Genomic DNA, 12842 nt, shown 5'->3' with positions numbered 1-12842 from the left:
CAGCTCCTTGCTCCAGCCCTGTTCTTACTGTAAGTGGGAAACAAGCTCATGAGGTTCAAAACTACTTGAGTTGCTGGTTTATTTTTTTTAGAGATAAGACAGCATTTTAAAGACTACCCCCAAATATTTTGTCAGCCTTTTGTTTTGCTTAGCTTAAAACCGCATCTGACTTTTCTCAGCTTTCTTAGACATGACCTTGTAGATTTGGATGATTCTGCTGTTTTTCTTATTAAAAAAAATAACAATGCACTGAAAACATGCGGTTTCTACTTCTTGAGTGCTAAAAAATACTCCTGTGGTATCAGAAGTTCTGTCTGTTTATATGCGGGTGGGGGTGGAATAAAAGCTCTCAGTCTTGATTTAAGCCTTTGGCTCTAGCTGTGCCAAACTAGTCTTACTAACCTGGTCCAGACCTCTTTTGGCTTAAATGGGCTTGGATTCACACCTGTTAAGAGATAGACAGTTATGGTGGCTTGCCTGGTTTAGAGCAAGGGAAACGCATTTCATGTGTGCTTGTGTCTATCACAAGAGGTTGCACTGACATTCTTAACCTTATTTTATTACCAATGTTTATTAATACTGTAATGTATATGCTATTATGGTAAAAAAGTTACATTTAAAACATTGAGAGACTGAAGTTCTGCTTGCCCAGAGTATTTGAGATTTTTTCCATTATATATTCAGGAAACATCAGCAGTTACTTCCAGTTCCAGCTGTGAGCATTCAGCACATTGGCAGATCTTGGAAACTGAGAAAGTGAGGATGTGTGCTTAGAAACTAATAGTAATATATTTCAGTCACTTGTGTGGTGTCATGGAACACTTTATAGCAGAGATGGGGATAGCATCTAGTTCTCCAGTGTGGCTTTCAGGCTACCGAACTGTGATTTCACCCTCTTGCTGCCTGCAAATACATGTTTAATTCAGTTTCCAGGTTGCACAAAATTTCAGATGGTGATTCTTTTGATAGTATTTCTGTCACTTCTTCCCAGAGTAGGACATACCCAGATTTCTAGGTGAGACAGAGGTCACTGGAAAAGAGTTGCATGTGACAGTGTAATTGCAGAATACATCCAAATGCCTACAATCAAGGAGCTGAACAAATGTTAAAAAGACAACCTTAATTTTTTCATTGTCTATTGAGGGCTTGGTTTTATAACTTCAGTACAGTAGAGTTCTTTTTACACAATTCTGTGATGTTCTTCCCTAACGTGAAGAGGCAAAGAAGGAAAAAGTTGATAGTGTTCTGTGCCGAATTTTTTCACACACACAAAAAAACGTTATTTCAACAGCATCAAGAAGGTCTGGGCACATTGATCCAGGGTGCAAGGTTATTGAACTCTCAGCGCTAATGGCATGCCATCAGTGGTGGTAGTAGTACATGTGTACATAGATCATATGTCAGAAGGGGATGAGACACTGACAAGAGATACAGCTGTCTTCTGCTGCTGGGGGAATGCAAGGACTGTGCTTCTGCATTACATCCTAGCTTCTGCAGGGGAATGTTTTCTATTAGTTGTAGACAGTTTTGGCTATGTTCCCTATCACAACCTCTGTTGCTTGCATAACACATCCCTTTATTTCTTACTGCCTCTCTTCCCTCTTCACCACAGCATCTAACCTTTAACTCAGATCCTCCGCTTCTTGGGGATCACCTCTTCTTCCTTTCCCTTCCTGCCCCAAAATTTGTTACTAGTTACTTTCCTTCTCCTCCTCACTGCTGCCTCTTAGCTCCCTTTGACTCCAGCAGCCTCTCCTCCTGTCACTTGTTACCTCTTTCTGGTTTAGGGTGCGCCCATATCTGACTTAATTTTGAAGTGGCTTGTGTAGCTATTGCTAGCATTGTGGTAGCATGCAGATGTGGGTGAACTGCAACATCTGTTGGAGAAGCTAAATTAGTGAAAAAGTGAGTTTTGTCACCTTAATTGATGCAACCTACCATGCTTATAACATCACGGATATATTCTTAGGGGCCACATCTAGTAGCATTTGCATGCTGCTTCACATATGTGTAATCAAGTGGCGTTCAGGAGGATGGCTACAGCAAAGATCAAAGCCATTGTTTCGTTGTTTTCTCCTTCATCTTACAAGTCAAATTTTGAAGTGTGGGAGTAGCAGGGGTTTTGCTGAGAACACAGCAGAAATTTGCTGTCTAATTGGGATTTAGTGCCTGGTACCACACAGGTGTCTGTATTAAGACAGCAACCAAAAGCACATCTCTTCCATGTGTTGTTAAATGTCTTACCTCTGCTCAAGAGCACTGAGGCAAAAGAGTTGCTAAATGTTGTTCTTGTAACCAAGAAACATAAGCAAAACCCATATTCCACCCTTCCCCCCCCTCCCCCCCCCCGAGTCTTGTGGGAAATAATATTCAATTAAAACAGCAATGTTCATAAAACAAAGAAAACCTGCTTTAAGTAGGTTCTTGACATAAGAAGACGACTTAGACATGAATGATTAATTGAATGATTAGACATAAACAACTAAAAATAGCATCTAACAGCAGGAAGAGTAGGGCCTCTTTAGTAATAGGAACTGCTGTCTGTATGGTTTACAATGTTTTTATCACTGATAGCTGAACTGGCCTTGATTTGAGGTTAGAGCATGACCTAAGAGTCAGAGAACTATGAGAAAGGCATGTTTCTAACAAGATGTTTGGATTCCAAGGACTGACTCTGAAAATTAACATCAGAGGACTATGTTTGCTCTTTTTTGATAATATTTTATAAACTATCCCTAACGGGGTGGGGGAGAAAGGATTGTGTTTTCTAAGGACTTGTATCCCTCCTACGAAGTTCACTCAGAGATCAAATTTAGGTGCTGAGCTGTTGGCCTGAACTGAAAGCCTATGTATACTGGTGTCTCAAAATAGCAGTTTCGGTTTTGTTACGTGTTTGCTTTCTGGGTTTTTGAGTGGGTGGTAGCTATTCTCGTTGTTTCAGAACATCCTACAAAACGGAGTACTGTTAAGCTAAGGAAAGCTGTGGTTGCTTTTCATTTGTGTCCATACAAAGAAGCTGTGGTCTACATTTCCCCTTCAGTCACACTTGAATGAACCTGGAGTAGCTCTGTGTTCGTCAGTGTGCATACCCAGATTTGCATCAGTGCAAAGGAGGGCAGAATTTGGTCCCACATGTGTTTCCTGAAGTCTGTTGGGAAAGGAAAAAAATAAAAGAAAAAGATGTTTACTATTTTGCAGTTGAATTTAAGGGACTATCAAGCCAGGTGCTTCTTGTCCTAATTCTAACTGAAGCTAGTGACAGCTAAAGCGCTCTAGTGTCGTGATGGAACTGCTTACGCTGCTGCAGTGCTAGGTTCACAGAGATTAGGAAGAAGAGTATGTGCCAGAATTCCTGTACCTCTGAAGAAAAGTCACATCATGAGCAACAGCACTGCAAGCTTTCTGAGACTGTGACCTTAAACTCACCTCAGCTTGATACTGTTATCTCCAGTGGGAAACACTTTCAGCTTCCAAGGTGTAAAATAGCACAGATAAGACCTGTTGGTCAAATTTAGCAACTCTGAAAAAGGATCCCAAGTCTCTTTTCTATTTGAGATATAAAATGACCAGTTCTTAAACTGATTTAAACTTCCCTACATTTTATAATCCCTTTTGTTGAAGGATCTGCAGTGAAAGTGGTTTGAGGTTCTAAGTATCCTTCTTTCTCTGAATTTTTAGTCTGTTCTAAGCTTTTTCTGACATTGTTCTTTCTTCTCTCCCTTCCATTACGTTCCTCTGCATTCTCTCCTTTCCTCTTCCTACCCTTTCCTCTGCCATCTGCCACTTTGCTTTTTACTTGCCTTCTCCTGCATTGTTTTGGTTTATCTTTGTGTTTTCATCTTGTTTCTTTCAGTTCCATAATTGCTTTCATTTTCTTCTCAGACTCCTGATGGCTTTCTCTGTTGTCCTCCTTAGGACTCTTCATTGCCCCCCTCCTTGCTCCCTTGCATTCCTCCCTTTCCATTCTCAATTCAGCTCTTTTTCACCTTTCTGTATTTTTTTTTGAAACACATGGATTTGTATACACTGTGATTTAATAGCTCTAACACTTCCACTTACTCATTTGTCAGCCTGCTGGTTTAATTAAAGCCATGTGATAATTTCTCTAGTTCTGCAAATCATAGAAGTCTTCCATGACGGGCAAGAGTTGAATTTCTAACACTTAAAAATAAAGGGGGAGGGTGTGGGGTGGGGAGAGCAGGGAGGGGAGAGAAAGCATTGGACAAATACTGTTCTAAGCTATCTTTATCCATTTGCAAGAAACATGTACAAGGCATAATACGGGTTATTTTCCTTTTCACACTTCCTGAGTGTAGTTGCTTTTTGCTCAGAGGATGTGCTGTGGGTGGTTGTCGCACCCACTATCGCCTTTTGAAGACTGGCGTTTTGTGCACATTTGTAGGCTCAGGCAGATGGTCAGTTCGGTGCTGAGTCCATCCTCTGTGGATTTTGCTTGCACTCTGGGAGTTGCTGCTTTTAATGTTTTGATTGTTCTGATTAAGAAATGTCACACACCCCCCCCCCCAATAAGCAGTTGATATGTGTCTCAGTACTGATAATTTTCATATTTTCTTACTCTCTAATGAGCCAAGGTGTATTGTAGGAATTTAAACCTGGAGTGTGACCAGGGAGAGCTTCCCTTTGTTTCCATTTTGTAAAGAAAACTTGGGGTGATCTTCATTGCTTTAAAAATGTATATGAGCTGGGGTGGCAGTATTTCTTACTTTCTCCATCCTCACTTTGTGCATAAGTAATTGGAATTTTGCCTGGAAGATTTTGGGGCTATGAGAAGACTGATGAAACTGCAGAAGTTGAATGCATGGCAGTTTAGTAAGTGAAACTGGCTGATACTTTAAAGCTATTTGCTTTAAAGCTATTTGTTTACCTTTGATAGTGCCTACTTAATTAGTGTTCTCAGGAAGAGAAGCATTTATGTAAAACTCTATAGTAATGATTTAGGAACTATGACTGTCAGAGAATGTCTAGAGAAGTTAGAAGAGACAGTCTGTCTCATGAGCAGGTTGCTAGACTGACCTCCAGGAGGGCTGAGCTTTTTATCTACTGTGTGTGCTGTAAAGTTGCATTATAAATTTATGCCTCGGTTTCTCTTTTTTTCCCTCTTTATTTAAACCATAGCTTCCCTGAGGCAGGCTCTGCTTCCCCCCTCCTGATGTTTAGGACCACAAAGCTTGAATTTGTGTAGTATCTTATTGCTGCTTTAATAAAAGTAAGTGCAAAAACCCCACGCAGCCCATGAGAAGACCTATTTTTAATGTATCTGGAATCTTAAAAAAAAAGCTTGTCTGGAAACAAAGAATACATATTTGTTTTAGTCTATAAATTGAGGAAAATGCAGTTGAAATAATACTGATTTTAAAAGGTTTTGGTAGTTCAACTTCTAAAGCACTAGACTGCAAGTCAGAACTGTGTTATGCAGCACGGCTACAGACAGAGTTGCGTGGTGGCTGAGGTTACCTAGCACCTGCTCTACATTTCCTTTTCTTTGAGAACTACCATTAGGAAAAATTCACCCACCTTTGGAAGACAGACCTGCTCAGTAGTGACTGCACATCCGTGTACATCTTGCATTTCTGTGCAGTGTGCTGGCACAGTGCATTGAGACTTTGCATGAGGATGGGAAGCGGTGTGTTTACTCAAGTAGCAGGATGTGTGGGGAGTAACTGAGAAATGAAGACTGGTCCTATAAAAAAAGATGTTACTTCAGAGAAATGTTTCATGAAGCCTTTTGAGAAGGCATGTTAATTATAGTTACAGAAAATAATAACAGACTTATGTCTTATGAGCTGAAATCCTGATACTCAAAGTAAAATCTCCTACAACATACAGTACAATTTAACAGTACACAGGTGTTTTGTAATTGTGGTTTGTTTTGGACTTTTTTTCCTTCTCTGTGTCCAGGATATTGTAAAAGTTACGTGGGAGTTGTGTACTCTAATGTTGTGTGATGTAGTTCTCATTGTAAATGTTCCCCTTTCAAATGCAAGTAAACACCTTTACAAGGTGGCTGGGTTTGCTTTGACAAAGATTTGCAACACTTTCTTGTAGGAGCAGCAACTCAGGGCTGTGATTAGGGAGCAAATCAGTGAGGACTTCGGGTCAGTGCCAAGGAAAGTTCTGCCACCGGTGGTGTTGTATGAATAACCTCTGCTGCTGTGAACAGTAGAGGAAGATCAATTGCCATGAAGGGAAGAGGCAATGCAAATAAAACTTGGTATAATGATGGCCAATATATGTGTGGCCGAATTTGGGGAACTAAAACCATTGCAGCTTAGCTTGTGGCTTGAGAGCCAGCACTGTCACAAACTGCTAGCTCGGGGGATGCAGGTGGTGGGAGGAGTGAGTGGCACAGTCTTATGCTAGTGGTTTTGGCAGCACTAACATCAGATAGCTCTGCTTAGCTGGGCCTGATTGTAGTTGAGAATGCTGCCTGTTTTACTTCAGGTAATGAAAGTTCATTTTTACTTAGGGTAGGGAAAGCCAGTTTTCACACTATCCCTTCCCTTTCCTGTTGTGTTACAAGAGATAACGTGAATTTCAGTAACTCCTCACAGACTGGAAGAGGTGGGCATATATTGGAGGATATATCTCAAAGGAGCTAAATCTCCTCGTCCTCCCTGTATGAAAGAGTAATTCCATTGGACTGACAGTGTTGAAAGTGAGAATACTATCTGCCTTGATATGTAGCATCTTCTGCAGAGAGGTTGAGAGTTTGACACTTGAATTTTCACTCATAGGGGTGGAACAGTTAGGAAATATTTCTCATCACATGTGTGATAGGTGGGACTTCCCATACCTGCTGTTGCGGGTTGGAGAGCTGGAACAAGTCTTGGGTAGTTAGTAACAGCAGGTGTTAAACTTGCTATGGGAATTAGACAGCGAGTAGAAGAGCACTGTAAAACAGAAACTGTCTGCTGCTGACCTGACTTAGTGGTTAAAAACAGACCACGACGTAAGGATAGTTCCCTATAGCTTCCCCTGCTGACATTTTTGTGACAGCAATGGGTGAATGACAAGATTACACTGTATTTAAAAGTGGCACTCAAAGTTGGTAAATTCAGCAGGGTCACCTACACATTGATCCATTAAGTGGGACATGTACTTAGTGTTGATATTGTGATTGCTATTTCATAGTACAGCACCTTTGATAACAGAGATGAGGGTGACTATACAGTGCTGTTGGAAAGAGACTCTTCAGAGAAGGCAGCAGGAGAGCTGAGGGCAGAGAGGACTGTTCTCAAATTATTCTGTGCTGTGTGATGTGTATGCCTTTAATTGTGTGGAGTGCGATGGTAAATAAGCACTTCATGTTGCTCACATGGAGCTAGAGTGTTTGTTCTCCTCTTTTCCTCTTTCTTTTCTGTATTTTTGTGAGGAGCACTGTCTGTGCCATACACAGTGCAATGTGGCTTTTCAGTGGTGTTGCAGAGTCTCTTTTTTTGTGGGAAAGTTGCCTGATGATTAGAGAAGTGATGTTGCTGATTGACCAAACTGGGGTGTCAGTGCCTGCAAGATGTGCTTGTGGGATCAGAAGAGGAACTCTTTCTGTTCTTAATCCAGCCCTAGGGTGAAACCTCTTCTAAGTAGGATACATTGCAGCTATTACATGGCTTGAGCTTGTGCTGCAGTTGGGTGGCTGGCAGTCAGGTATGACTAGTTGCTTCCCTCCCATCTCTGCCTTCCTGAGACCCTGACATGGAGCAGGGAGGAAATTCTTCAGAGGTTGTTCTCCTCTGGGGGTGGATTAGTCCTCAGACAGTGCTTGGCTGTCTGTGACAGTTAAACATGGAGAGCTCATAGTTTGGGACAGACCTTCCTTTGATATCTATAAATTGCAACTCATGCTGGGGAAGAGTTTCACGCTGTAATACATACGCAGTCCTGTATGTTCTCACTAGTCTCAGCAAAACTCTGATTGCTAATTAATACTTCCCTGTCCTTTCCTCTGGCCAGTTGTGGGGTCTGAAGGGACAGATACTAACATTTGCTAAGTAAAAGGTCTTTCAAGCCTAGCTTTTACAGCAAGTGATGAGTGGGACCATGCAAGACTAGGTATCATTTATCACTGTAAGTTAGTTCGGTTTGGATGGATTGTGAGCCTCTATTTCCCATCTATAGAACTGTCACTGGCCCCCAAAATCCCAAAAGGTCTTGAGTCAGGGAATTTCACAAAATTTAGTTTATTGCCAGATAACATTAGTTTTCAGTTACTGATTCTGGGGTTGGGAAGTGAAGATTAACAATTGAATAAGCGCTTAGGGAAGGAAGCATCCCTTGGCTTCCCTCCAGACACATCTCTCCCCCTTCCCGGTACCCAGCCCCCTCACTGCATGCTGCATGTGGTCCCCATGGGGATGCAATGGGGAGGAGATGAGGGTGGGTGTGTTGCAACTCTCTTTCATTCACTGCTTCTTGTTTGTCACTCCGTGGCTCCCCTGCTGGCTGCAGTCTCCTCAGGGAGTACCCCCTGCTGTGTTGTCTGCTCAGCCACCCTGCTCGGGCAGTTCCTGTGAGCAGCCTTCCCTTCCTCCTTAGCCATTTTTCATCTGGTCTGTTGGGTGGTGGTGATGTTCAGTTTGTGTCACTTTGTTGTTTTCACTGTTACTTTTTTTTTAATCTTGGCAAAAGTGCTTACAGACCTGAACACCATGTTAATCTCCTTGGTGGCTTGCAGCTGCATGCCCATGCAGTTGTTTCAGCAGTGCCAGAGGCACCGGGGCAGCCGGGTGTATGGCGTACAGAAAGCAGGACTGTTTTTTCAAGGTTTCCATGCCTTCAAACAGTGCATCCGTAATGTGCTGCAGCAAGGAGTGCTAATAAGGCAGCAGGCAGTTTTGCATATGGCAGGCTCACAGCCTGGGACTTTTACAGGGAGACTGCATGGAGTGGGCACATGTGGGGATTGAAGGCTTTTGGTTCAACTCGGATGTTCTGCCACCCTGTTTATGGTATCGTTGTCATTAAGCTCTTTGGTGACTATGTTTAAACACCAGTAGTTAGGCATTTCTGGAAGAAGAAAACCAACCAAAGCATACTTACAAATGAAGGAAATGTCTTTCAACATTATTTATGAATGTTTCTTTCAATCTTCCACAGACTGCCTTTTCAAGGTGTGTCCTATGAACCGATACTCAGCCCAGAAGCAGTACTGGAAAGCCAAGCAAGCTAAACAAGGAAACCATACAGAAGCAGCACTGCTGAAGAAACTTCAAGTAAGGGACATCTATACTTGTAATCTTATCTCAATCTGCAGACTGTAGAACTACAATAGAATGAGAAAGAATAATAAATGCCTTGGGAATCACCGTCATGAATATTACTATGCCAGTGTAGCAACTTTATATTTTCCTTACTTTCCTACCTCCTGATGGGCATTTATTGCCCCTGCGCTCATTTTTGTCTTACTTTGGGCTGGGGGTTTTGCCTTTGCTTTAAGCAAAATATTGCTTTCAGAAGTTTTATAAAATTAAAATGGAGTTGTTAAAATCAGGAGTGAGACCTGGTTTAAATCATGCTATTTTTTGCAGATGTCCTTTCCAGGAGTCAGGTAAAGGAGTGGACAAAGAGATGTTTTCAGTGCTTTAGTCTGGAAATTCCTCAGAATTGCCGTTATCTTTGCTTTCAGTCTAGGTGATTCTTCCTTGAGCCATTGGGCAGATTTTGTTTTGCATTAATACAGTGTGGATGGAGCAACTCCTCTGCCTCTGAAAAAGAGCTGGCCTGATGTTATAATTTAGTGCATAAAACTAAATGAAAACAAGGTCATATCAAACCGGGTTGATAGTTTCATGTGCAGTGGAGAGAGGCTGTCGGTGGTTCCAGTTAAAAACAGCAAGGAGGGCACATGGTGTGTGGCTAGAGCTAGCTATACAGCAATTAGAGCTAGGAGCTGAGATACTGTTCTGTGGTTGTGTTTGACCCAGACTATTGTGCTTAGCCTTGATTTTGCAATGTGTGACCTACTAGCTTTGTTTTGTTGTATATCAAGTAAATGTATGTATACGCAATTAAAAACGCAACAAGTAAAAGGAATGGTGACAGGGAGAGGCTAATCATAGGCCATTCTTTTTCCTCTTTCAGGATGAAATAAAGCACCTGGAATTACTTTTCTTGCTTGAAAATTTTTAAAATAGTATGCATCTCGGGTGTGATCCATAAATTGTGACTGAGTTTCTATTCTAGGTAATGAAAAATGGGAATCATTACACAGGGTCTGGGTGATTATAGTTCAGAAAATCATGCTGCAACAGGATTCAGGTGCTAGTATTTTCAGTGCAGTGATGCTTGCAGGTTGGAGGAAGCATTTTAAATGTGATTTCATTTCATTTTTACACTATCTGTTCCAGTAGCTGAGTACAGGTACTGATATTGTAGAGTTTAAAGAAATAATCATTCTCTTGCAGCATGCAGCAGAACTGGAACAAAAGCAGAATGAAAGCGAGAACAGAAAGCTGTTGGGCGAAATTGTAAAATACAGCAATGTCATACAGGTAAACCTATTGAAATCCATCTGCCTTTTCTCAGAACCCAGAAGGAAACAGTTGTTTCATTTCAAGGTTACAGTGAAAATGAAACTAACCACAGCAGTCTGGATTGTCAAGGGTCAGGTAAACATAACGTGGTGAAGTTTACAATATTGTGTTTTTCTGTCTGTTTTAAAGCCTACCAGAAGTGCTGCATATTCATATTTAAATAATATGTCATAATATAAATTTTATGTGTAATTTCTGCTGCTGCAGCTAGAATCTGAATGTAAATATGTATCTTTGATTTTCAAGATTTATTTCAAAATCATATTATACAAGTTCTGTGCAGCTCCTTTTAAATCACTGAAGTAATTTGTACATCGTGACATATAAATGAGACAGAAGTTATTTTCTTAAGTGCAGTACAACTTTCTTGTAATGGATGAAATTCCTGAAGGTAACTCTATTAATGGACCCTTGCCCTACTTGTGTAGTATATGCTGTAAAATTGAGTGCTGACACATTTCTGTCAATGTGAGATGTAGCATCTGTTTTACTAAACTGCAATATATTCTGATAACTCTCTTCTAGTTTTATTTTGTCTGTATGTATGTTATGAAAAATCACTACAGTGTGAAAGCCTGTGCCTCCTCTTTTGATTGAAGGGAGAAAAAGCAACAGCTGTACTGATTTTTTTAAATTACTATTTTTTCATAGCTATTGCACATAAAAAGTAACAAGTACCTCACAGTCAATAAGAGACTGCCAGCTCTGCTAGAGAAGAATGCTATGCGGGTATCTCTGGATGCTGCCGGGAACGAGGGATCCTGGTTTTATATCCAGCCATTCTGGAAACTGAGGAGTGAAGGTGACAATGTAAGTGGAAATACTGAATGTGTAAGAGGGAGAAGACAGACAGTGATTTATTTGCTACTGGCATAAATCATAATGGATTAAGTTCAAAAAAAATGTATTTTAAACAATGCTTGGGACTATTAGATTTTATGTGTAACTAGAAAGTATTACCAAATTATACAGTCTGAAATCTGAAATGATGCTACATTCATCTGAGCCTCTGCTGACCTGTGTTGGGGCATTTTTGCTAAATCCACCTGTTGTGTGCAGATTTACAGAACTGACAATAAGTTACAGTTTACACAAGAGTAAAAAATTATGTTGTTAAAGTTGGGGTTTTTTTTAATATTCTGGGCAACATTTTTTTCAAGAGGTCGGCAGAGAATGTCTGTAGGAAATACATCAGGTTTCTTTAAATCTGTATCCCCCTTAGCATGAGTGGCATCTGTGATTGGAATTGGGTTGGATAGTCCAGTGGGTCTTTTCTGGGAAGGTTTCAGTAAGAGTCTTGTGTGTATTGGTAAAAGGAAAATATGTAGGAGAGCTTTTTGCTGCAGATCGGAGAGTTGCACCATGAGATCAAAACTTCGTTCTTCATTGAATTAGCTATGGCTTGGGTAAGTGCCTGCTGTGGAGAATTCAGACTGGCCTCTGGGAAGGCCACAAAGTGAACTTGTATTGTAGACCTAGCTGGGAATGTTTGGCTCTGCAGTAATCAGGGAAAGAGCCCTCTCAGGATTACAGACAGGAATGCCTGTTTTCTTGTGTATTTTCTCTCATTAACTTTGTGGTTACCCAGCTCTTGGGATGCTATCCAGGGTGAGTGTGGTTGCTTGCAGCTCCTTTTGGCAATCTGTTGTGGGGACGGGAAGGACTGCATTCCCAGCTCCTGGTCAGAAGTCCCTAAAGTCATAGTCTTTCCCTGTTCCACGCAGTGATCAGAAGGGTATGTAAAAAGTTACCCTTTTCCCCAAGCCTGTTGCAGAGAAAAGCAGCAAACATGAGTAGCCCTCTGGGGCACCTCTGCATGGCTTTACAGCTGGGAAAAAAGAAGTGTTGTGGATCAGACATTAACCTGGTATTCTTTTCCCTCTTTATAAAGAAAAAAAAGAGTGACTTACAGCTTTAAGCTTCTGGCTTAATTTCTTACAATAACATCAGGTCAGCATCTTCTTTTCTCATGCCCTAATGCCTGGAAAATAAGTACACGTTATGCTCTTCAGACTGAGGACCTGGGAGTTCCCAGACTGTGATCTGCAAAGCCATCCTGTGCGCTTACAGCTGAGAGCTGCAGAAAGATCTTAAGCCTCATGAAAGTCATCCTCAGTACTACAGAGGTTTTGATTCAATTTTACACTGTTTTGGGCACATAAGAGTTTGGAAATGGTTTTGCTGTTCTAAAAAGTTTTCAGATCATCACAGTGATTGCTGTAGTATCCTACTCCACAGACCACCCTCCTAGTTTGTTCCCTGTGGGGCTGTGTTTGACAGGCTCTGAGCTAC

The 12842-nt window shown here is 41.2% G+C and overlaps 1 protein-coding gene across 4 annotated transcripts in view; it reads left to right on the top strand.

Annotated features, from left to right (window-relative positions):
• Nucleotides 1-12842, top strand: part of ITPR2 (inositol 1,4,5-trisphosphate receptor type 2) — a 268298-nt gene that overhangs the window by 32759 nt on the left and 222697 nt on the right. For all 4 annotated transcript variants that reach the window (XM_055809374.1, XM_055809373.1, XM_055809376.1 and 1 more), the window contains 3 exons: nt 9115-9230; nt 10422-10508; nt 11202-11360. In XM_055809374.1, the coding sequence (XP_055665349.1) occupies nt 9115-9230; nt 10422-10508; nt 11202-11360 (362 nt within the window). The remainder of the gene's footprint in view (nt 1-9114; nt 9231-10421; nt 10509-11201; nt 11361-12842) is intronic.

Source organism: Falco peregrinus, chromosome 6, assembly GCF_023634155.1.
Source record: "Falco peregrinus isolate bFalPer1 chromosome 6, bFalPer1.pri, whole genome shotgun sequence".
Classification (NCBI taxonomy): Eukaryota; Metazoa; Chordata; class Aves; order Falconiformes; family Falconidae; genus Falco; species Falco peregrinus.
This window is presented reverse-complemented; position numbering and strand designations above follow the sequence as displayed.